Source organism: Pseudorca crassidens, chromosome 11, assembly GCF_039906515.1.
Source record: "Pseudorca crassidens isolate mPseCra1 chromosome 11, mPseCra1.hap1, whole genome shotgun sequence".
NCBI classification, from domain to species: domain Eukaryota; kingdom Metazoa; phylum Chordata; class Mammalia; order Artiodactyla; family Delphinidae; genus Pseudorca; species Pseudorca crassidens.
In genome coordinates, this window is record NC_090306.1 from 38,970,876 (window position 1) to 38,998,001 (window position 27,126).

Consider the following 27,126-nt stretch of genomic DNA (forward strand, 5'->3'; position numbering starts at 1 on the left):
AGCCTGTGCTCCACAACAGGAGAGGCCAAAAAACATAGGCTTTAAATACCTTATTTTTTCACAAACTTTGTGAATTTGTCCAACAGAACCTTTTTCTGTTCCACACATATTTTTACCATCATCGGTTGTAATACATCTTAGCAGATTCCACTTTAGGTCGTACTGAATTAATGTTTTCTTCAACTTCTCTGAAAAGGTACTCACCTGTAGTTGTTCCACTCAGATGATTAAGTAACTTAAAACTTGGCATCCAATAAACAACTGAGTGGTATAGGTAACATTTACTCATCAAGAACCAAAACAAACCACTCAAAATCATCTACGTTATGATTAATGTTTTTGTCAACTCTCCATGTTGTTTCCAATATCCTTAACTTTTTGAGCAACTGTTCTCATCAAAAGGGTAATAGTTTTGAATTATTTTTTCTGGATGCATTTCTTCAGCTTCAATCAAACACAATTTAATTAACTCACCAGAAGTAAAGAGCTTTCTTGCTTGGCTAAAAAATGAGTCACTGGAAAATGTATTTAGGTTGCAGCCTTATTTTTTTCTTTACTTTTGTGAAGAAATTCTACTGTGATAAGATATTTTGTTTTAAATTTTCTAATTTTTCTGGACATTGTTTTCCTGTCAGTTGGGAATATTTCAATATGTGCTCTGTTTGGTAATATCAAGACTTATTGTATTAGTTTCTTATTGCTGTTATAACACCACAAACTTACTGACTTAACACAAATTTATTATCTTACAGTTCTAGGTTAAAAATCCAAAGGGAGTCTAACTGGCTAAAATTAAAATATTGGGGAGTCTGTGATTTTTCTGGAGGATCTATGGGACAATCCAAATCTTGCTTTTTCACAGTCTCTAGAGGATTCCTAAATTCCTTGGCACATGGCCCCAGCCAGCAATTACATCACTCCAACATCTGCTTCCATCATCCCATTTCCTCCTCTGACTGACTGTCCCATTTCTCCCTTTGTAAAAACGATGTTCATTGTGATTACATTAGAACCACTAGGGTAATAATGGTCTCAATGCCTTTCTGGAATGATGAGATTCTGAACCAGACAGCCAGAGCTGCTGTTAAGGGATTTTAAATTGTGTGCTTTTAACACTGCAGTGAAATAACTTAAGATATTCTTTGTGTTCTTAGTATGAGGGGCTACTATATGTCATGTTGGCATAAATTGTTTTGTTAAAGGGAAGGTGTTTCTAATGGTGTTTCAGTGTTTGTATTGATACAAAGTAAGTTATTACTTTGCTCTGGGTGTTTTGGCCACTGAGAAAATACTGTATTGCAAAGGAAACAATCTTATTTCTTAAGACAACAAACTTATATTTTAAAAAGTTCTTCACTTCTGTTCATTGATTTCTAATTGACTTCATGCTTTATGCTGGGAATTGAGAAGTTGTTTGAAGTAGGATAGGTAAACATCAGCATATAATATAAAATTCATTCAGGTCAGCTGTAGTGTTTAAATTACACATTTTAAATCCCTTTTTACAGACACTAAAGTAAAAAATATGTCTTTCTGGGTTGTAAACATGTGATAATAACAATATTATACAGTCAATGTTAAATAAAACCCAAAAGTGGAATGTGCAGAAAATAGGATTTGGTTAATTTGTGGCATCATTTTTATGTTTGTCTTTTTTTGAAAACAAGATTCCTAGAATAGGTTGGTACATTCTGAAAAAGATTTACAGCATTCCATTTTGCTTATAGTGTTGTATCACAAGGGACTCCCCCAGGGACCATGACTTGCCGGTGTGTGTATATATTTACAAAAACAAAAGAAAAAGTTACCCATTGGGATACAAGGTAGCTGTCACAACTAAAGACTGTGTGGCTTTTTGAGGTGCAATTCCCTGATTTACAAAATTATTTACAATGGGTCTTACTGTTTTTGTGACAGGATTTATTCAGACTGCTGTGCTCTTCATTTGATGTGCCAAAATGTTATTAATCTAAATATTTGTAAATAAAGTCTTGTATCTAGATTAAATTTTAAAATCTCTATCTCAAGATCCATTAAATTAGTTGCACCTGCATAGTTCCTTTTTTTCCTTAATATTTTTACTTTATGTATATACAGTTCCTTTTGACATGTAAAATAACATATTCACAGGTTCCAGGAATTAGGATATGGACATCTGGGGGGCGGTGGTATTATTTTGCTTACCACAGCTAAAAGGTCATTGTATAAAAAAACAATGCTTTGCCACCTAATTTGTTAACAAAATAATCCACACTCCAGTATGCCTCAAACATGCACCATATGAAGTCCACTTTTTTCTTCCTTTCTTGTTTTCACCTGATGAATATGCACTGATAGTAAAAGGATAAAATAAAATAAAATGTTACAGTACAGTGATACGGATGGCAGTCAAAATGTGGTCAAGTTATAACTGCATCATTGCAATGTAGAATGCACTGAGTCAGCAGGGGGCAGCAGTGAGGGCACCACACATGGTCTCTGCTGTAGCTATTCAACCCTGCCACTTAATGTGAAAGCGGCCAGAAACAATATAGAAATGAATGTGAATGTGTTCCAATAAAACTTTACATTGCAAATTAAATTTTATATAATTATATATATATAATTTTGAATGTTGTGGAATATTCTTATTCTTATTCTTAAAGGTAATTTAAAAATGTAAAGCCATTTTTGCTCATGGTTGTACAAGAATAGGCAGTGAGGACCACAGGGGGTATGTTTCCAAAATGGCAGTAGTGATGGATATCCCAAGTGGCACCAACAACAGCATGGGAAAGCAGCACACTGAAGTGAAAAAATGAAATGCAGTAGCCCTCTGGGCCTGGGATATTGTGGCTCATAACTGTGCCATCTGCAGGAACCACATTATGGATCTTTCCATAGGATGCTGAGCTAACCAGGCATCTGCTACTTCTGAAGAGTGCACCATTGCATGGGGAGTCTGTGAACATGCTTTTCACTTCCACTGCTTCTCCTGCTGGCTCAGAACATGGCAGGTGTGTCTGTTGGACAACAGATAGTGGGAATTCCAAAAGTATGTGCACTAGAAAAAAAGAATTCTTCCATCAAGCTCAGCTGTTCTGTTATTCATTTAATGACTTGCCCTCTTGTTCCTTAATTATAAATTAGATAGACCCGTGTCCTTTATGCTTTGTCTTTCCAGTTTGCTATTCCTGCAGCCATATCGTATTGATATTCTGTGTCAAATGAAATCCAGGTGGATTCTAGAACAGATGCTGTCTGTTGTATAGATGTGAAAAAAGTGAACATAAATAAAGAGTCCCCTCTTCCCAGGTTGGAAAGCCAGCTTTTGCAAGAGAGATGTTTGTTCATTAGAGACAGAGCAGAATTGTCCTGTGAGCACATCGCTTGGTCACGAGGAAGCCTGCTTACTGATGGCAATCTTGGGAAAGTTGCCTCTCTGCTCCAAGCTTTCCTCCTCTATCAAGTAGCTTCTAAGGATTAAACGGCATCAGGTGGATACAGAAAGAGTCTTTGTAAACTGTAAAGACACTGTACAAATGTGAACTTTCTGTATGACATGTTGCTTTCTCTTCTTAGTTTGGAAAAGTAAACTTAAAAAAACCTAATATGTAATCTTGGCTGGCTCAGAGCAATTTTTGAACTTAAATTGAAAATTGATATTTAAAATTGAGTTAATGGGAGAATTCAAGTTTCCTTCCCTACTACCACCCTTTGCAATTGGTTTAAAATGTCTTTTTTTTTTTTTTTGGCAGCGCATGCGCCATGTGGGATCTTAGTTCCCTGACTAGGGATTGAACCTGTGCCCCCTGCATTGGAAGTGCTGAGTCTTAACCACTGGACCACCAGCGAAGTCCCTGTTTAAAATATCTTGGTCTAATACTGATTCAATAGCCATATAGTCTCTAACTGAGAAACAGTATAGTTTACTGCAGTGGTTCTCAAAGTATGGTCTGAGGACTCCTGGGGGTACCTGAAACCCTTTCAGAAATTTCATGAAGTTCCTTTTCCAACTGCATGACCATGAGGCCAGCTTTTCTTTATATGCTTCAACCAAAGAAACATGTTGAATGAAGAAGCTGACATGAGAATCCAGCTGTCTTCTATTGTCAGATATAAAAGAGATTTGCAAAAATGCTGCTCTTCTAATGATTTTTTTTTGAAAAAGTTACTTTTAATAAAAATATGCAAAAAAAATAGGCAGTGAGCCATATTTGGCCATATTTGGCCTATGGGCTGTAGTTTTCTACCTACTTCTAGGGCCTTGGAGCCCTCCACTGCAGGAGGCTGTGTGGACTATGCCTAGAGTTAGACTACTTCACTTCTGCCCACCTTCCATTACTTAGAACTCAATTACCTGATCATACCTAACTGCATAGGAGGCTGGGAAATATAGTTTTTCTATGTGTCCAAGAAAAGGGAATATGTGTATTGCTGAACATTAGCATTTTCACCATTGCCTGCTCTTTCTGATAACCAAATTTTCATTCTCTCCCCTTTTCTCACATATAGATTACACTCATTTCCAGGATCTCAGATAATGCATGTCCTCTACAATCTATCAGATACAGTTTCTCATAGTCCTGTGACTATGCACTTAGTATCCATCCCTGATATCCACCATAAAGAATAGTTCCGGTTGGAAAGGGTAAAACAGGGAGACACAGCCGTTACTGGTCAGAGGTAATCCAGTTGGACAAACCCAGAGAGCAGGGGGAGATCTTTGACTCTTCTCTGAATCAGCTCTCTGGAAGAAACTCTTTTGCACATTGTGCTCTGTGGCCCCCTGACTCTATCCTTTGGGAGCTTCCTCCTTATCTATTATCCTCCTTGCACATCAGAAGTGGGCTGTGCCTTCCTGAGGCTGCAGAGTTTTGTCAGCCCACTGTTTGCCCGATGATTATTTTATGCTCCCTGAGACCACCCACGTGGTTTTATGTGATATGCAATTTCTTCATGAGCAAAGCTTCAGGTCTGTTTGCTTGCAATCAGTACCATGTGCCTGTAACCATACCCAAAGATGCTTCCCAGACGTTGGTCTCTAATCAGCTTGATTTTATTGCCTGATCCCTCCAATTGTTTTTTCCTAATTTAATGGTGGCTAAAAGTGGTTATTAATGTGTGTGATCTTTGCTGCAAGACTTAAGTCACTTTGAGCAGCAGAAGTTTTTTAGTTACTCCAAGCCTTTCTCAATCACATCACTTACAGTTTAGGATCTAGAAACAAAGATATTTCCAACACTTTGATGGCCCACATTTTTAGATTTTTTTCTATTCCCTCTCATTTCTGCTTATAAAGTGACCAAATTTTTCCGGAGCTCATTTCATTTCTTTCTTGTGCCAGATGTGGACAACACTAGTTTGTATGCACTAACATTGTTTTCTAACCTCTTTCCCTAGAGTTTCAATTCAGTAAGCACAAGATCTGCCTACCAAATTATTGCTGGCAACAGATTTTTGCAAACGTCTTTCCCATAACACAATGCTTTCCTGATTTTCAATCTGCTGACTACCTTCCTACTGATAAACCATAGTCTCCAATTTCCACTGGAAAATTTAAGTATTATTTAGGCTAAGTGCAGTAGCAAACAACATTAAAATCTCAACAGCTTAAAGCAATGCAATTTTTTTTCTCATTCATATCATGAAACAATTTGGTGTTCACTGGGCAGCTTTCTAGGCAGTCATTCAGACTCTAGTCCTTGGGAGGGGATTTGAAAGAGCTATATAAGGTTTCAAACCTAATGAAATAGGAGTTTAGGTATAAGAGAGGAACTTGTACATCTTAGGAAAAAGTAAACCAAAACTTAGGTCCAGATAAGGAGCAAGACTCATTAGCTGTCAAGTGCCAGAGAATTGGGCTAAAGCTCTTAAAATATCTCCTCGGATTCTCCTAGGATTGATCAAGAAACTCCAATCAGCAGGGAGCCATATATTGGCCTCAGCTGTAGGATCTAGAAGGAGACAGGAAAGGAGACCAGAGAGCTGTTACATCTCCCTCCAAGGGGCACCCTAGCATGGCTTGTGAGTTGACCAGGACCTGGGCAGAGCTCCTGCTTTTAAAGTGGGAGTTGTCACTCTTTCCTTGTATTTCTCATCATTTGCACTGTAACCGTGGAAGTTGGTTTAAAGCTTAGGAGTACCTTTCAATTTCTTTTGTTTTGTTTGGGAACTCACAAAGTTATTTATATCAGGATTAGCTGTGTATTCAGTCCTATGGTGAACCTTCTTTGAGTTTCTTTCTTTTCCCAGTTAAAGCCACTAATCTCAGTGACTATAATATAACTATAACATACAAATAAGTAAAGAATGTAATCTTCTTGACAACTTTGCACGTTAGATATTATTGTCGATAGGACAATAATGTTAGGATAGATATCCATTTTTTAGAAAGTGAGCTTCACCATGATTAAGTCAGGAAATGACAGGGCAGGGATGTGAACTCAGGTCCAACACATTCTTGGTTTTTAACGACTTTCAGAATATTTAAGGGAATTTTGCTGCTCCTCCAATAACCCCAAGATGCAGATATCTTTGAGGACATAGACTAAAAAAGAGGTGCCTGTAAGTGCTGGCACGTCCTTGAGTTGGGGTAATGGCTTGGGATCCTGTATTGATCCTGCTAGATAGTAAATGGACCACTTCAGAGGGCAGTGGGTAGGACTTGCCCTGAGTAGGCGATATTTTCTTAGCGCTTATGTTAAGGATATTTAGCCTTCATTTGCTTCAAATGGAGGAACATTCTGATGCTATTTCTAGGGATCTCAAGAAATCTAAATCTATCTCTCTTACAGTTTTGGTAGTTAGAAATCAGGTTGCTCTGCAATCTTTCCTAAACTTTTCTGAACTGAGGAACTGAAGCCTTTCTCTGCAGGGCTTTGGCTAAATTAGCAGCCCTCATGGGACAGCCGTCTGGTACATCTGCCTCATATCCAGAGGAGCCAGGACAAGACTGGGCTTCCCAGAGCCCTGGTGAGCTAGATTCTGCAGCCGCCTCTAGGCTCTGAGAGAAAAATTCTGTGTTTGAATAATAATAAATGTAACGGGCTCAGGAAGAGAAATGTAGAAAGTATGACTTATATTTGCTAACAGGGAAAGACTGACTCATTTGAGGATCTGAATAAATGAATATCTCTTGGGAAGAAAATTTAACAGAATAATTGGTAGCAAACTAGTGGCTTTAGGTTGCTGTTAGTGGCTTTTTGTAAAGGAGGTAAGAGTGAGATTCTTCTACCAGCCTCTTTGGCACCTGAGAATAATAATAAGTATTAAGAAAAATATACTTACTGCATACTTATATTAAGTACTGGGCTAGATACTTATGAATATTCATTAAATCCTCCCAAAAGCTCTACAATGTAGGCAGTATTGTTAACTCCATTTTGTAGGTGAGCAGACTTAGGCTGTCAGGCCTAGGGAAGATATGAGTCTGCCTCCCTGGGTTCCACTTACCTCCCTGGGTAACTGCACTTAGCCCAAAATTAGGGAAAATAAACTCACTTGCCTCTGCATGTCAAATAGGGAAAGAAAATCCTGGGTGCTGGGTTTGGTTGGCTCTGTCCCTTATGCCTGATGAACCCTGAGAATCAGTTTCTAGAGCCCTGAGGTCTTCACAGGTGCAGCAGTAAGACATTTATAGGTCTTTGGAAAGGCAGAAGCCTTTCTGTGGACATAGATCCTCAGCTTTCATTGATTTAGGGTGAAAAGGTAGAGAGTTTGGGGCTAAGGGAAGAGGGAGGCAAGTTTCATTGAGGTGGGTTATGTGTGGATTCAGCAAATGTGATGCCTTCACTTTGGCTTTAATAAAATGCTTTTGGGATTTTGATCATGAATTTTCTCTATGTTTACATATAAGAAAGAGAACAACTGTTTGGGGCAACAAATTTCTGAATACCCAATGGGTTACATATATTGCTGTTGAAGTTTCCCCTGGTTCATATAGCATAGGGTAAAGGTTGACAAACTATGGGCTACTGACCAAAAATGGTCGCTCATTCACTTATATATTATGCTCTCCAACACATGCTTTACCTTGATATATTAGCTCTACAATAGCAGAGTTGAGCAGTTGCAACAGAGAATGTGTACCTCAACTATTTACTCTCTGGCCGTTAAACGAGGCTTTGGCCTCAAACTCACTTTTAGTCAACTCTCTGGACTCTATGTGAGCTGGAACTTCTTTCATTCTTCCTTAGTCTAAGACCTGAAGCTATAGGCAGAATCTGGTCCAAGATGGAGAAAAGAGCCTCCCGAATTCACATTCTCCCATGGACATACTAAATCTATGGCATAATAGTAGACACACAGATCAATGGAAACAAAATAGAGAGCCTACAAAGAAACCCACGGAAGTATGGTCAATTGATACGACAAGGGAGCCAAGAATGAACCATGGGGAAATGATAGTGTGTTTAATAAATGATTTTGGAAAACCTGACAGCCACATGCAAAAGAATGAAACAGGACCACCATCTTATATCATACACAAAAAGCAACTCAAAATGGACTAAAGTCTTATATTTAAGACCTGAAACTATAAAACTCGGAGAAAAAGAAAACTGTAAAACTCCTGAAACTGTAAAACTCCTAGAAAAACAAAAGGGGATAAGCTATGACCTTGGTTTTGGCAATGATTTTTTTGGACTTGAAACCAACAGCAAAGACAGTAAAAGGAAAAATAAATAAGTAAGACTACATCAAGCTAAAAAGCATCTGCACAGCAAAGAAACTAATCAACATAATGAAAAGGCAACCTGTGGAATGGGAGGAAATATTTGCACATCATATATATAATAAGGGGTTCATATCCAAAATATATGAACTCACACAACTCAATAGCAAACAACAGAAACATTCTGATTTAAAAAATGAGCAGATGGATGAATGGAAAAAGAAGATGTGGCACATATATACAATGGAATATTACTCAGCCATAAAAAGAGACGAAATTGAGCTATTTGTAATGAGGTGGATAGACCTAGAGTCTGTCATACAGAGTGAAGTAAGTCAGAAAGAGAGAGACAAATACCGTATGCTAACACATATATATGGAATTAAAAAAAAAAATGTCATGAAAAACCTAGGGGTGAAACAGGAATAAAGACACAGACTTACTAGAGAATGGACTTGAGGCTATGGGGAGGGGGAAGGGTAAACTGTGACAAAGCGATAAAGAGGCATGGACATATATACACTACCAAACGTACGGCAGTTAGCTAGTGGGAAGCAGCCGCATAGCACAGGGAGATCAGCTCGGTGCTTTGTGACCGCCTGGAGGGGTGGGATAGGGAGGGTGGGAGGGAGGGAGACGCAAGCGGGAAGAGATATGGGAATATATGTGTATATATAACTGATTCATTTTGTTGTGAAGCTGAAACTAACATACCATTGTAAAGCAATTATACTCCAATAAAGATGTTAAAAAAAAAAAAAAATGAGCAGATGATCTGTATAGACATTTTCCCAAAGAAGGTATACAGATGTCCAACAGGTATACTAAAAGGTGCTCAATCTCACTAATAATCAGGGAATTGCAAATCAATTTTACAATGAGATATTACCTCACACCCGTTAGAATAGCTATCATCAGAAAGACAAGAGATAACACGTTTGGGCAAGAATGTGGAGAAAATGAAAGTCTTGTGCACTGTTGGGAATGTAAATAGGTACCATCACTATGGAAAATAGTATAGAGTTTCCTCAAAAACTTAGAAGTAGAGCAACCATATGGTCCAGAAATCTGACTTCTGGGTAAATAGCTGAAGGAAATGAAATCAGGATCTTAAAGAGATATCTGCATTCCCATGTTCACTGCAGCATTATTCACAATAGCCAAGATATAGAAACAATCTTCATGTCTGTCAACAGATGAATGAATAGAGATCTTGTGTGTGTGTGTGTGTATAATATTCCAATACATACTGGAATATTATTCAACCATGAAAAAGAAGGAAATCCTGCAGTTTGTGACAACATGGATGGACCTAGAGGGCAGTATGCTAAGTGAAACAAGCCAGACAGAGAAAAACATGTACTGCATTGTATCACGTATATATGGAATCTAAAATAAAAAATCAAACTCATCAAAACATAGAGTAGGAAAGTGGTTGCCAGGGGTTAGGGACAGAGGAAATAGGGAGAGGCTGGTAAAAAGGTAAAAACTTTCAGCTATAAGATGAATAAGGTCTGAGTATCTAATGTAGAACATGGTGACTATAGTTGATAACACTGTACTGTATAATTGAAATTTGCTAACAGAGTAAAATTTAAATGTACACACTCTCTCTCTACATATATATGTAATGAATGTAATGTGTTAATTAACTAGATGGTAGAAATCCTTTCACAATGTATACAAATTGAAATTCATCATGATATACTCTTTAAATATATTACAATTTTTTTGTGGATTATACCTCAATAAAGCTGAAAAAAAATCTAAAGCATAAAAGTATTGATAGTCTATTCTGTGCTAGCCATGGGCCAAATATGCCAATGCAATAACTATCTTTATTGTTAATCATCATTTAATGAAGTGTTTTACTGGTGTCCCACTCTATGTAGAGTGAGAATTTCACCAAGGTGATACGACTCTGTTTCTATTGGCTTTGCTTCACAGTTAAAATGATTCAAATTACTGGGGCTTCCCTGGTGGCAGTGGTTGAGAGTCCACCTGCCGATGCAGGGGACACGGGTTCATGCCCCGGTCTGGGAAGATCCCACATGCCGCGGAGCGACTGGGCCCGTGAGCCATGGCCGTTCAGCCTGCGCGTTTCGGAGCCTGTGCTCCTCAACGGGAGAGGCCACAACAGTGAAAGGCCCGCGTACCGCAAAAAAAAAAAAAAAAAAAGATTCAAATTACTGAAATAAAATCAAGTTGTTTTCTTCAGAACAAGGCAAAGCTATCTTCCTTTGGAATATATTTTAGAGATGATGAAATGATGCACAAAGACCCGCACTGATAAATATATTTACTATAGACGAAAAGCCCAAATTACTAGGAAAATTCAATTTGAAGTAGAAAATACATGCTACTAGATTCTTTATGGAATAGTGAAATACCATCGAATAGAACACGATTTTATACAGCACTGAATATGCTCTAAGAAAGACGATTTCATAAACACACTTGGGAGAATATAATTTGAATATAAATGTTCTCTTATTTAGCATTTTAAAGTTTTTATGAATTTCAAATATATCAGAAGAGCTCAGTTGGTGAATTGGGAGAAAAAAATTTTTTTCTTCTCTGTAAAATAAAGCTCAGTTAAGGAGTCCTTATTTATAGTCTCAGGTCCTAAACCAAGTGTGTCCCTAGTTGGAGATATTTCTCTTGGAATATGGTGTTTAGTTCTAGGCATGACACATACACAGGCACATGAACAACAGGAAAACATCTAGAAGAGAACGACTGAGATATTTTTTCTCAAGACAGATGAAAGGCATTAGAGGAATTTAATAGTGGAAGAAGAGGGTTCCAGAAGAATATCTGAAGATGAGTTAACATGTCCCAGCAAATAGAGCTAGGACCAACATGACATACATTAAGTTGAAATTTAAGAAAACTCATTTCAGTTGATGTTCAGAAGAACTCAAATAGTTCTTGGATGTTTTCTAGAGGAGGTGCTTTCCCATGTATGGAATATATGTAGGGAACTATTTGGAGATGTAATAATATTAATTTTGAACAAATATAAGAGGTTATAAAAGTAACCATCAGTGATACATATTAAAATTCTTTATACTAAAAATGAAAAGAAATAAACTATAAAAAGTAACAATATTTTGAGAAAAACTGGCAAAAATTTGTGGAAGGATTTCCAACAATTATACATGAATATTTTTTTACTGTTTATCTCATGTATAATTGATCAAAGGACTAGAGATATATGAGCAAAGGACATATGTAGAAAATGGCAATGCCTACATAAGTTTAACCTCACAGTTATTTAAAGACATTAAAATTAAAACAGTAATGTACCATTTTACACCTATAAAAAACTACAATGGAGAGCAAAAATTAAATTGATAATATCCAATGGCAACAAGGTTGTTTTAAAAGTAATTGCAGGGCTTCCCTGGTGGCACAGTGGTTAAGAATCCACCTGTCAATGCAGGGGACACGGGTTTGAGTCCTGGTCAGGGAAGATCCCACATGCTGCGGAGCAACTAAGCCCATGCACCACAACTACTGAGCCTGTGCTCTAGAGCCCACGAGCCACAACTACTGAAGCTCGTGTGCCACAACTACTGAAGCCTGCACGCCTGGAGCCTGTGCTCCACAACGAGAAGCCATCGCAATGAGAAGCCCTTGGCAACTAGAGAAAGCCTGTGCACAGCCACAGAAGACCCAATGCAGACAAAAAATAAATAAATAATAAATAAATAAACAAATAAAATACATCTATCAAAAAATAAAAAGTAATTGCATACATTGCCAGTGGAATGTTCTTTGATACAGCCTTTGGACAAGCAATAAAACATGTTAAATCAAGATAAGGGTAGGGGATTAAGAGGTGCAAACTACTATGTATAAAATAAATAAGCTACAAGGATATATTGTACAACACAGGGAATATAGCCAATATGTACAATAAAAATAACTGTAATATAAACTTTAAAAATTATGACTCACTATGTTGTATACCTGAAACTTATATAATATTGTACATCAACTATACCTCAGCTAAACTACATTATTCAAACAGTTCACAACTTGCTTCATTAAATCTACTGTTGATAATATAGTCTAAAAAATAACTTACACCATATGAATTGCAGCAGCACCTATAATAGTGAAAAAGTTATAAGGAAATAAACTATATTTCTAACATCAATGAAATATTTACTAGTCCTTAAAATTTTATAAACTTATAATAATATAAACATTGTTTACAATAAAATATTATGCAAAATGTAGAAATAAAAATGATACTGTGATTGCAACAATGTAAAATATGTAAGCATTTGACAAAGAGCAAAGAAAACCAGTACCAAAGGTGGTGAGATCATGTGATCATTTTTTTTCTTTTATTACCTGCCTTTAACTAGTATTGTATTTATTTAAAAACATAATTAGGAATGGAAACCTTGTAGGCGTTATGGTGTATATTTGTTTAAAGCCTTGCTTCCACAAATCTAGGTACTTCCATACGTGCATGTAAAAACTAACTGGCTTAGTTTTGGGTATAGAAATATAAATGAAAACACATCTAGTCGGGACTTCCCTGGCAGTCCATTGGTTAAGACTCCTAGCTTCCACTGCAGGAGGCAGAGGTTCCATCCCTGGTCAGGAACTAAGATCCCACATGCCATGCAGCATGGACAAAAAAACCCCAAAAAACAAAAAAAAAACCCCACATTTAGTCAATTTGTAAATTCATTTACCTGAATGTCAGCAATAGATAGCATTATTTTAAAATATCTGAAATATACAGAATAAAACGATAAACAGATATTACCAACACAGTTACACATCCTGTGCACCTGGCACCCCTCTTCCACCTCTCAGAGACAGCCACTATCCTAATTTGATATTTATCATTCCCATGCATTTTGATATGCATTTTATGCATATTTGTACTTGCATAAACATAACACAAAGTTTTGCGCATTTAAAAATTTTATGTAAATACTGTAAAAAATGTTCCTTTTTTGCATCTTGTTTTTTACTCAACATGTTTCTGAGATTCATCCATGTTGCTGTATGTATTCATTTGCATCCTCTAGAGTAGTCTGTAATATAAACATACCACATTTTGTTTATTGCTGATCCCACTGATTGATGAATATATACAAATATATGGATGTAGATTGAGTATGTGTGTGTATACACACACGCACAGGCACATACTATTTCTCACTCTCCTCATAAAAGCAAATAAAATATACTTTAGGGAGATTTAATATGAAATCCCAAATCTATATATGGGAGAAATATGTAGAAAAAACTTGAAATTAATACCTTCTTGGAGACTAAATTGCTAGTTACCATAGTAAATAATGCCCCCCCAAAATAAACTTAGGACTTCCCTGGTGGCGCAGTGGTTAAGAATCTGCCTGCCAATACAGATGACACAGGTTCGATTCCTGGTATGGGAAGATCACACATGCCACCGAGCAACTAAGCCCATGCGCCACAACTACTCAGCCTGTGTTCTAGAGCCCCACAAATACTGAGTCTGTGTGCCACAACTACTGAAGCCCACGCACCTAGAGTCCATGCTCCGCAACAAGAAAGGCCACTGCAATGAGAAGCCCGCACACCACAACGAAGAGTAGCCCCTGCTCGCCGCAACTACAGAAAGCCCGCAAGCAGCAACGAAGACCCAACGCAGCCCAAAAAAAATTTTTATAAAGTAAAATAAACTTTACGCTCTGCTGAAATTTTAAATTAAATATAAAAAGGCTGCAGAAAAAATCGTTTATGATAAAACCAGGGAATATTGAGATACTTGAATTCACACATTTAATAAATATTACACATGCCAAAGTATTAAGACATTTATAAATTATCCTTTAGCTCAGCTCCTGTTAGGTTGTTCCCATAACAATGGGGAAGGGGTAGTTAAAATGCCACTTTACCATTTCTGTAGCTTGTGGGAGTCATATCCTGTTCCTTTCCTTTTTTTTTTTTTCTTTAAAGAAGTCTCTAAACTAAAAGTGAATTTAATAATATATTTCCTTTTTCACCCTAGCACAAAACATATGACTAGGGCAATATTGGATTAACTCCTCTATTGGGCATCAGTAAGTTAATTTTTTTCCTCCTGAGATTCTAGTGCATCAAAAATTTTAACATGTAATATCATAATGCCTTCTAAGACTGGGATTCTTTAAATTTTTATATCAAATTGTGAAGGACCAATTCTTGAAGATATTCCCAACCCTCACATACTACCCTACTTATGTATATCAAAGTCCTGACAGGAAACAGATGTCACACTCGAGCTGGCTAATTAAAGACAGTTTAACAAAGGGACGATTTATAAAGATGCAATAGGAGATAGGGAAAACAACAAGAAATCGATCAGGTACCTGAAAGGACAAAGCAGCCAGAGTTGTTATTATCTCTAAGCCAGAAGAAGCAAATAGAAGTTATCAAAAACTGGAGGGGGTAGCTTAACAGAGAGGGTCACCTGTCAGGAGATGTCACCTTCAGTAAGTGACACAGCTAATCATGGTAGTGACCTGGCAGGAAAGGAGCCAGCAGAATAAATATCCAAACGTCCTCTTTCTGATATCCTGCCGGTGGTCACCACTGGTCAAACCGAATCAGAATCCAGAGGACAAGAGAACCTACTAATACAACGTATACAGGTCAGCCCCCAGGATATGAGGCAGGGTAAAAGATGACTGAGAGGATCCAGAGAGGCAGAACAAAGGTATCCATCACCCACCTCCCCGCCACTTTGGCATGAAATGGAGTGAAAATCACCTTTCAGTCTGGGAATAGCATGGTGGGGGTTTCTCATCAGCGGAACTAGAAAGCAGTTTGTATACTGAGGCATCTGTGGGGGAAAAGGAACACATTATGCAGACACTTGGACATGTTATAAGGTAAGAGAAATATTTATTTAATTTTACACAAGAACGAGCTTATACTTAACAAATTCAACCAAATAATATTAAGTGCAGTAAAACAATGAAATAAGGATGACATCTCTTGTTAGAAAATATTAAGTAACCATGCCTGTGCGTTATTTTTATCATGACAATAACTCGTTTCAGATTTCTTCTCAGAGTGTATACTGTACATATAACATGTTATAGCTTCTTTGCTTTGCTTCGGAAAACAGAATTCGTTCACTGCCTTACATTTTATTTTTTGCAGTGAAGAACTGAACTGATTTGTGAAGATTCTGATCTAGAGGAAAATTTTCTGCACCAGTGAAGCTAGAGGCTTCCGAAGCTCCCGTAAGCTCAGGCTTTACATCCAGAGGTCGTGATGTCATGGTGTGTATTTCACACGCATTCTTCTACATGCCAACATCAGACGCAGTTCAGGTGGAATTCTGGTCTAGTTTTGCCCCAAGAAGTTTCCTTTTGTGATTTTCTCAAGCTCCACAAATTTCATAATGGAAAGTTTACTCAGCTATTAACAATGCTGCACTTAGCTGCCCACAAATCATCCGCTTCAATTTTTTTTTTTTTGGTCTTTTTAATGAAAGAACATTCTTTAAACAGAAATTTCCAGTGAGACAGTTAACTTCACAGTTCCTGAAGGCACTGTGGATCCACTGAGCAACAGATGTGGCCATTCTAGAGAAGAGAGGGGAAAAAAAGCATGGTATTACTTTTTAAGCCATTAGTCAATACGCATCGATTGGTACACATAACATAACTGAATGGTTTATTTGTTATTTATGTGCCCCTGAAAGTTCAATGGCTCAATCACTTTTCATGCCTCTACTGTTGCAGAACAAACTATGGCCAGTTATTTGCGGCAAATCATAAGCCAACTTTATTTACCCCATGGCACTCTCTTAGCTCACATTTGTTGTTTGGTTTGCCCATTCACAAAATAAGCATTGACTAAATTGAGCCCGAGATATGCTGATGAATGAATAAAGCAGATATGGTCACTACCCTCATAGGACAAGGCTTATAGTTTTGTGGGGGGGGAATTAATAAGCAAATGTACAATCAAAAATTGTGAAAAGTGCTAGAAAAGAAACAAACTAGGTGATGTCATGAGATTAATAAATGTCTGGCTACTTAGACTGGGTGGCCAGAGTAGACTTCTCTGTAGAAGTGATGTTTAAACCAAGACCTCAAGACAGATCTGTGAAAAGGTAGGCCAAGAGCCAGGGAACAGAATGAATAAAAGGCTTTCAAGTGAAAAGAGTTTTGCGTAGTTAAGAAACCTAAAAAGGTTTGGTCTGGGTGAGAATTTTAAGTTGGTGAAGAAAACAGTGTAGAGATGAGGCAGGAAAAATAGTCAAGGAAGAGCCAGATATGCATAATTAGGTTTTTTGGTTTTTTTTTTTGCGGTACGCGGGCCTCTCACTGCTGTGGCCTCTCCCGTTGCGGAGCACAGGCTCTGGACACGCAGGCTCAGCGGCCATGGCTCACGGGCCCAGCCGCTCCGCGGCATGTGGAATCTTCCCGGACCGGGGCACGAACCCGTGTCCTCTGCATCGGCAGGCGGACTCTCAACCACTGCGCCACCAGGGAAGCCCCCATAATTAGTTTTTATAACAAAGTACCAAAAGAGTATGGTGTATTACAGAGAGGAAAAAAATCTGTATCTTGTTCTTTTGAATCCTTGCGCTCTTTCTTCCACTGGCTAGCTAATAATGAAAATGTTAGTATTGTTACCACAATCATAAGATGATAATACCCTTCTACTTTTTGAGTGCGTACTCTGTGTCAGATACTTTGCCAGGCACTTTAAATACATTATCTAATTTCAACCTCAGAGCATTCCCAGTAGGATCACTATTAATAGTCATGTTTTTTTAGGTTCAGAAACTGAAGATCAGAAAGCTTAAATATCATGGCCCAAATCACAAAGCTAATATAATGGTACAGCTGGGATTAAAATTCAGGTTAGCCTGACTCTAAAACTCATCTTCTATTAGATATATTCTCTCAGATAATTGACTTTAGATGATTGAAAATGTATCAGACCTTAATATGATAAAACCAAAAGGGTCTGTTCATGTAAGATAAAACTTAAGAAAGGACTTTGGTACTTTAGCCTTTGTTGAAGCTTACCAAATGAGGGAAAAGCCAGTCTATATCCAAGAAGAGTGTTATCAATTTAACTTAATCCTCTTTCTTTTTAAATTGTTATTAAGCAGAGTTCTTATTCTGACAGCAAACGAAGGTGACATCCATCTCTTGGATCTCTAGCTGCATTTTAAAGCTTTGTCATTACGCTCAGAGGCAGAGGTTTTCTGGCCATAACCTGGTCACATGATCTTTCCCAATCCATTGACCCAATGAAGGGAGGGGTGTACCAGTTCCTGAGAATATCAGTTTCTCAAATTGTATGGATTTTGAGCAGAAAGAGAGTTAGGGAATGTTTGGAGTATGAGTATGTTTTAGGAAGAGAAGGTATATTTTGCAAGTCTTCCAGTAGTGTTTTTCTCATTCCATATCAATTCTGCTATAGCAACATAAATGCTCCACAGAGCATGTCATTGGAAGCTCCCCAATTAGGGAAACATAGCTCATACAAGAAATATTGATAAAATATTCCACTGGGGTTCCTGTTTCAGTAATGGCAGAGTTACTTTTAAGACTATCGACTGACTATCCCTCCTATGGATAACTATAAAGTTTGGAAAAAATATAAAAACTATTTAAAGCAATGGAGAGTGACTAAAAGCAGGTAGACACTGGAGGAGTTTCAATCTTTAAAAGAAGGAAGATGTACTGTTTGAGATTCATTTTTAATTGGCATTTTCCCTTAGGGCACTCCTAGTCTGTGATGCTTAGGATAAGTATAACTTAAGCAGAAAGCCACAATCTGATAGGGCCCACGTGTCAGAGGACAACATTTAGGGCTCTGTTGGGCTGCCAGAGTGGCTGGAAATTCAGGAGGAAATGTCTAGAAAGGAGGGAGTGAATCAGCATGTCAACTCCCCTCAAATCTGTGGCGGGTCTTTGAATTGCAGAGGAGACTCTAAAGAGACAATCAGAGAGTCACAGCTTGAAGTTTGAAAGATTTGAGCAGATATTTCAGATGCTGCTCACTGTGGGTTTAAAATCTATGTCCTGCCAAGTTAGAAGGGACAGATAAAAAATTCAGGCTTTCCATTGAAAGCCCAAAAGGGCCATGATTAGGAAGAAAATGATGTCTCAAGATTAAGAGATTCACCCGAAAACTAAGGGTACACCTGGAATAGACCCACCTAACCAATGTAAAGCCCAGCCTTTCCAACTGCAAGATGACTGGCCAGTAATTTGCAATCTGCTAGAACAAAAATAGTCTTCAGAAGAAGCTAACAGAATGTAGGGTCTATACTATGTATTATCCACAATATCCAGTAAACCATAAATATTACTAGACATGTGAAGAAAAGCAGAAAAAAGTGACTCCTCACCAAGAGAAAAACTAGTGAATAGAAATGACTCAAAGTTAATCCAGATGGTAAAGACTAGAAAGTAGCTATTACTAATACGTACAAAGATGTAAAAAAAAGATGGTCATAATGAATGATAAAACATGGTAAGTTACAGCAGAGAAATGAAACTATAAATAGAATTAAATAAAAATTCTGGGGCTTCCCTGGTGGCGCAGTGGTTGAGAGTCCGCCTGCCGACGCAGGGGACACAGGTTCGTGCCCTGGTCCGGGAAGATCCCACATGCCGCGGAACGGCTGGGCCCGTGAGCCATGGCCACTGGGCCTGTGCGTCCGGAGCCTGTGCTCCGCAACAGGAGAGGCCGCAGCAGTGAGAGGCCCGCGTACCGCAAAAAAAAAAAAAGAAAAAATTCTGGAACTGAAAAGTGCAATATTCGAAATGAAAAATTCATTGGATGGGTTTAACAGCAGATTAGAGATGGCAGAAGAAATAGTCAATAAATTAAAAAAATAGAAATTATCCAATCTTTAAAAAAAAGAGAATGTGATCGAAATAAAAATAGAACCTCAGTGACCTTCAGGATAATATTAAACCATATAACACATGTGTAATTAGAGTCGCAGAAGAATAGGAGGGAAATAATGTGGCAGACCAAATATCTGAAGAAACAATGGCCAAATTTTTCTCAAATTTGGTGAAAAAAATCTACTTAGATACTCAAAAAGCCCAGCAAATACCAAAGAGGACAAAAAAAAAAAAAATACTTAAGTGCATCATAGTCAAAACTCTAAAAACCAAAGATAAAGAAAGAATCATGAAAGGAGACAGAGGAGAAAAAAAAGACATATTACATATAAGGGAACAAAAGTACAAATGATAGCTGAATCCTTATCAGAAATAGTAGAAACTAGAAAACAGTAGAGTACCACTTTTAAGTGCTGGGACAAATCTGTCAATCCCGAATTCTATATTTAGTTGAATATCCTTCAAAAATAAAGACATTTTCAAATAAATGTAAGTTGAGAGAATTTGTGGCCAGTATATCTGCAATATGGAAAATGCTAAAGGAAGTTATTCAAGATAAAGGGAAATAACACTAGATGGAGATTAACATGTGTGAGAAGAAATGAAGAGCACAAGAAATGGTAAATATGAGGATAAATATAAATATGAAATAAATATAAAATTAAAATATAGCATTTTTCTTCTATTAATTTGCTTCAAAGATATTTGACTTATTAAAGCAAAAATATTGATAGTAATACAGATTTTTAGTTTATAGTATACATAGTTATAAATATATGATTATTATAGTGCAAAGGTTAGGGGAATGGGATTATATTATTCCAAAGTTCTTACATTTTATATGAATTAGTATAATATTAAATCTTATTATACTGTAATAAATGAATGATATATGTTACAACTCCTATACCAACAACTAAAACAATCATAAAGAGTTATAGTTAAGAATTCAAAAGAACAAGTAAAATTGAATAACATTAAAAATATTAACAAATAAAAAGAAGGAAGGAATAGATGATTAAGAATACAAAAAATAGATGGAACAAGTAGAAAACAAATGGCAAAATGGTGGGCCAAAATCCACCAACATCAAAAACAATATTAAATGGACTAACACTTCAATTAAAAGCCAGAGATTGTCACACTGGATAAAAAAGTAAGAACTATTTATACATTATCTATAAAAAATGCACTTTAAATATAAAACCATAGATAGGTTGAAAGTGGATGAATCAAAACAATATACTGTGTGGCTACAAAAGTACCAGACAATGGACTTCCCTGGTGGTGCAGTGGATAAGGCTCCATGATCCCAATGCAGTGGGCCTGGGTTTGATCCCTGGTGAAGGAACTAGATCCCACATGCATGCTGCAACTAAGAGTTTGCATGCCACAACTAAGGAGGCTGCCTGCCACAACTAAGGAGCCCATGTGTTGCAACTAATGAGCTGGCAAGCCGCAATTAAGGAGCCCGCCGACTGCAACTAAGACCCGGTTCAACTAAATAAATGAATGAATATTAAAAAAAAAACAAAGTACCAGTCAAAATTGACATCAAGTCTAGAAGCCTTGCTAGAGATAAGGAGGGACATTACATAATGATAAACTGGTCAATTCACCATTAGATATAAAAGAATACATACTGTGCGATCCATTTATATGAAATTTTTAAATAGGAAAATAAATTTGCTATACTGAAATAAAATTGAGGTTTCCTATGAGAAGTAGATATTATCTGGAAGGGGACAAAAGGGTACTTGCTAGATTGCTGGAAATATTCTGTATTTTGATTCACCAAACTTATAAAATTATATACAAAATAACTATGCATTTCACCTTAACAAACATTACCTTGATAAAAACTAGAATAAAAAGTGACCCACTGAAACTCAGTCAGGTTGCTATGAATAGTAATCACCTACTGTCATAACTAATTATAACATCTATTTTTATGTAGTAACACAGTAAGTTTCCTTAACACCTTGTTATTTTTGGCTATATTTACTGGCAAAGAAGTCATCATCACTCTTTGCATGGTAAACTCTATAACATTAAGATTAGAAGACAGCTGACTTTTAGCTTTCAGTAAAATGTTTATATATGACATATATAATATATATTTTACTCTTATTTATATTTAATATATTTATTATTTACTTATCAATCACTATATGGTATTAATATATTAATATGTTTATAAACTACACATACTATAGATATAATAAATATATGTAATTACATATTCATATATAATATGTGGCTATAAATAATCTATATAAAAATTAATAATTTAAAATCCCACTATTATGAATATTTTAGTATGTCCTAATAGAATTCACTTCATATTCCTTTATTTTCAACCTTCTTGTAATCAAAGTGCATATGTAATCACACATAGTATTTTTATCTTGATTTTTATTATAAGCATTGTTAGTACATGAATAATTGAATAATGCAATCATATAATTACATATTATATAATTATGATATGTTATATGTTACAGAGTTACCATAATTTATTTAACCCATTTTTCATTTGTTGGATATTTTGATTTCTTCCTTGATTCTGCATGGCAATTAATGTTGAGGTTAATATTACGATGCATATAGTTTGCTCCATATTTTAGATTATTTCTTTAGGTTGGATTCTCAGACCCAGGATTAGTGGGATCTTCTGGACATTTTTGTGGGGACAGGGAGTGGGCAAGGAGATGTATGTCTGGTTCCTGACATGTATTTTTCAATGTCACTAACATTGCATAAGAATTACAATTCCAGTACACCTCTGTCAGCATTGGAAATTATGGTGAAATATTTTTTTACCGTAGTGTGTGAAAATAATAATTAAGTTAGTTTATATTTAAGTGTCAATAATTTAAAACACTGATTTCCTCTTTTTTTTGCAGTATTACATGACAGTCTATGTCTATTTTTTTATTTTTTTAACATCTTTATTGGAGTATAATTGCTTTACAAAGGTGTGTTAGTTTCTGCTTTATAACAAAGTGAATCAGTTATACATATACGTATGTTCCCATATCTCTTCCCTTTTGCATCTCCCTCCCTCCCACCCTCCCTATCCCACCCCTCTAGGTGGTCACAAACCACCTAGCTAATCTCCCTGTGCTATGCAGCAACGTCCCACTAGCTATCTATTTTACGTTTGGTAGTGTATATATGGCCATGACACTCTCTCACTTTGTCACAGCTTACCCTTCCTGCTCCCCATATCCTCAGGTCCATGCTCTAGTAGGACTGTGTCTTTATTCCCGTCTGACCCCTAGGTTCTTCACGACTTTTTTTTCTTAGATTCCATATATATGTGTTAGCATACGGTATTTGTTTTTCTCTTTCTGAGTTACTTCACTCTGTATGACAGACTCTAGGTCCATCCACCTCACTACAAATAACTCAATTTTGTTTCTTTTTATGGCTGAGTAATATTCCATTGTATATATGTGCCACATCTTCTTTATCCATTCATCTGTTGATGGACACTTAGGCTGCTTCCATGTCCTGGCTATTGTAAATAGAGCTGCAATGAACATTTTGGTACATGACTCTTTTTGAATTATGGTTTTCTCAGGGTATATGCCCAGTAGTGGGATTGCTGGGTCGTATGGGAGTTCTATTTGTAGTTTTTTAAGGAACCTCCATACTGTTCTCCATAGTGGCTGTATCAATCTACATTCCCAACAACAGTGCAAAAGTGTTCCCTTTCCTACACACCCTCTCCAGCATTTATTGTTTCTAGATTTTTTCATGATGGCCATTCTGACCGGTGTGAAATGATATCTCATTGTAGTTTTGATTTGCATTTCTATAATGATTAATGATATTGAGCATTCTTTTATGTGTTTGTTGGCAATCTGTATATCTTCTTTGGAGAAATGTCTATTTAAGTCTTCTGCCCATTTTTGAATTGGGATATTTGTCTTTTTGATATTGAGCTGCATGAGATGCTTGTAAATTTTCGAGATTAAACCTTTGTCAGTTGCTTCATTTGCAAATATTTTCTCCCATTCTGAGGGTTGTCTTTTGGTCCTGTTTATGGTTTCCTTTGCTGTGCAAAAGCTTTTAGGATTCATTAGGTCCCATTTGTTTATTTTTGTTTTTATTTCTATTTCTCTAGGAAGTGGGTCAAAAAGGATCTTGCTGTGATTTATGTCAGAGTGTTCTGCCTATGTTTTCCTCTAAGAGTTTGATTGTGTCTGGCCTTACATTTAGGTCTTTAATCCATTTTGAGTTTATTTTTGTGTATGGTGTTAGGGAGTGTTCTAATTTCATACTTTTACATGTAGCTGTCCAGTTTTCCCAGCACCACTTATTGAAGAGGTTGTCTTTTCTCCACTGTATATTCTTGCCTCCTTTATCAAAGATAAGGTGACCATATGTGCGTGGATTTATCTCTGAGCTTCCTATCCTGTTCCATTGATCTATATTTCTGTTTTTGTGCCAGTACCATACTGTCTTGATTACTGTTGCTTTGTAGTATAGCCTGAAGTCAGGGAGCCTGATAACTCCAGCTCCATTTTTTGTTCTCAAGATTGCTTTGGCTATTCAGGGTCTTTTGTTTTTCCATACAGATTGTGAAATTTTTTGTTCTAGTTCTGTGAAAAATGCCAGTGGTAGTTAGATAGGGATTGCATTGAATCTGTAGATTGCTTTGGGTAGTAGAGTCATTTTCACAATGTTGATTCTTCCAATCCAAGAACATGGTATATCTCTCCATCTATTTGTATCATCTTTAATTTCTTTCATCAGTGTCTTATAATTTTCTGCATACAGGTCTTTTGTCTCCTTAGGTAGGCTTATACCTAGATATTTTATTCTTTTTGTTGCAATGGTAAATGGGAGTGTTTTCTTAATTTCACTTTCAGATTTTTCATCAATAGTGTATAAGAATGCCAGAGATTTCTGTGCATTAATTTTGCATCCTGCTACAAATTCATTGATTAGCTCTAGCAGCTTTCTGGTAGCATCTTTAGGATTCTCTATGTATAGTATCATGTCACCTGCAAACAGTGACAGCTTTACTTCTTCTTTTCCGATTTGGATTCCTTTTATTTCTTTTTCTTCTCTGATTGCTATGGCTAAAACTTCCAAACTATGTTGAATAATAGTGGTGAGAGTGAGCAACCTTATCTTGTTCCTGATCTTAGTGGAAATGGTTTCAGTTTTTCACCATTGAGGATGATCTTGGCTGTGGGTTTGTCGTATATGGCCTTTATTATGTTGAGGAAAGTTCCCTCTATGCCTACTTTCTGGAGGGTTTTTATCATAAATGGGTGTTGAATTTTGTTGAAAGCTTTCTCTGCATCTATTGAGATGATCATATGGTTTTTATTCTTCAATTTGTTAATATGGTGTATCACATTGATTGATTTGCGTATATTGAAGAATCCTTGCATTACTGGGATAAATCCCACTTGATCATGGTGCATGATCCTTTTAATGTGCTGTTGGATTCTGTTTGCTAGTATTTTGTTGAGGATTTTTGCATCTATGTTCATCAGTGATACTGGCCTGTAGTTTTCTTTCTTTGTGACATCTTTGTCTGGTTTTGGTATCAGGATAATGGTGGCCTCGTAGAATGAGTGTGGGAGTGTTCCTCCCTCTGCTATATTTTGGAAGAATTTGAGAAGGATAGATGTTAGCTCTTCTGTAAATGTTTGATAGAATTCACCTGTGAAGCCATCTGGTCCTGGGCTTTTGTTTGTTGGAAGATTTTTAATCTGAGTTTCAATTTCAGTGCTGTGATTGGTCTGTTTATATTTTCTATTTCTTCCTGGTTCAGTCTCAGTAGGTTGTGCATTTCTATGAATTTGTCCATTTCTTCCAGGTTGTCCATTTTATTGGCATAGAGTTGCTTGTAGTAATCTCTCATGCCCCTTTTATTCCTGCAGTGTTAGTTGTTACTTCTTCTTTTTCATTTCTAATTCTATTGATTTGAGTTTTCTCCCTCTTTTTCTTGATGAGTCTGGCTAATGGTTTATCAATTCTGTTTATCTTCTCAAAGAACCAGCTTTTAGTTTTATTGATTTTTGCTATCATTTCCTTCATTTCTTTTTCATTTATTTCTGATCTGATCTTTATGATTTCTTTCCTTCTGCTAACTTTGGGGGTTTTTTTGTTCCTCTTTATCTAATTTCTTTAGGTATAAGGTTAGGTTGTTTATTTGAGATGTTTCCTGTTTCTTAAGGTAGGATTGTATTGCTATGAACTTCCCTCTTACAACTACTTTTGCTGCATCCCATAGGTTTTGGGTCGTTGTGTCTCCATAGTCATTTGTTTCTAGATATTTTTTGATTTCCTCTTTGGTTTATTCAGTGATCACTTCGTTATTAAGTAGTGTATTGTTTAGCTTCTATGTGTTTGTATTTTTTATAGATCTTTTCCTGTAATTGAAATCTAGTCTTACAGCGTTGTGGTCGGAAAAGATACTTGATACGATTTCAATTTTTTTAATATTACCAAGGCTAGATTTGTGACCCAAGATATGATGTATCCTGGAGAATGTTCCATGAGCACTTGAGAAAAATGTGTATTCTGTTGTTTTTGGATGGAGTGTCTCATAAATATCAATTAAGTCCACCTTGTTTAATGTATCATTTAAAGCTTGTGTTTCCTTATTTACTTTCATTTTGGATGATCTGTCCATTGGTGAAAGTGGGGTGTTAAAGTCCCCTACTATGATTGTGTTACTGTTGATTTCCTCTTTATGGCTCTTAGTATTTGCCTTATGTATTGAGGTGCTCCTACATTGCGTGCATAAATATTTACAATTGTTATACCTTTTTCTTGGATCGATCCCTTGATCATTATGTAGTGTCCTTCTTTGTCTCTTGTAATAGTTTTTATCTTAAAGTCTATTTTGTCTGATATGAGAATTGCTACTCCAGCTTTCTTCTGATTTCCATTTGCATGGAATATGTTTTTCCATCCCCTCACTTTCAGTCTGTATGTGTCCCTAGGTCTGAAGTGGGTCTCTTGTAGACAGCATATATACGGTTCTTGTTTTTGTATTCATTCAGCCCGTCTGTGTCTTTTGGTTGGAGCATTTAATCCATTTACATTGAACATAATTATCGATATGTATGTCCCTATTCCCATTTTCTTAATTGTTTCGGGTGTGTTATGGTAGGTCTTTTCCTTCTCTTGTGTTTCCTGCCTAGAGAAGTTCCTTTAGCATTTGTTGTAAAGATGATTTGGTGGTTCTGAACTCTCTCAGCTTTTGCTTGTCTGTAATGGTTTTAATTTCGCCATCAAATCTGAATGAGATCCTTGCTGGGTACAGAAATCTTGGTTGTAGATTTTTCTCCATCACTTTAAATATGTCCTGCCACTCCTTTCTGACTTGCAGAGTTTCTGCTGAAAGATCAGCTGTTAACCTTATGGGGATTCCCTTGTGTGTTATTTGTTGTTTTTCCCTTGCTGCTTTTAATATGTTTTCTTTGTATTTAATTTTTGACAGTTTGATTATTATGTGTCTTGGCATGTTTCTCCTTGGATTTATCCTGTATGGGACTCTCTATGCTTCCTGGACTTGCTTAACTATTTCCTTTCCCATATTAGGGATGTTTTCAA

The 27,126-nt window shown here is 36.6% G+C and overlaps 1 protein-coding gene and 1 pseudogene across 2 annotated transcripts in view; one reads left to right on the top strand and one right to left on the bottom strand.

Moving 5' to 3' along the window:
* Nucleotides 1-2,636: 2,636 nt before the first annotated feature.
* On the top strand, nt 2,637-3,047 carry LOC137202819 (E3 ubiquitin-protein ligase RBX1 pseudogene; annotated as a pseudogene).
* A 12,482-nt stretch (nt 3,048-15,529) lies between these two features.
* The window catches only part of NELL2 (neural EGFL like 2), a 377,275-nt gene continuing 365,678 nt past the window's right edge, over nt 15,530-27,126 (bottom strand). For both annotated transcript variants that reach the window (XM_067696278.1, XM_067696277.1), the window contains exon 21: nt 15,530-16,242. In XM_067696278.1, the coding sequence (XP_067552379.1) occupies nt 16,192-16,242 (51 nt within the window). In that variant the 3' untranslated portion in view covers nt 15,530-16,191. The remainder of the gene's footprint in view (nt 16,243-27,126) is intronic.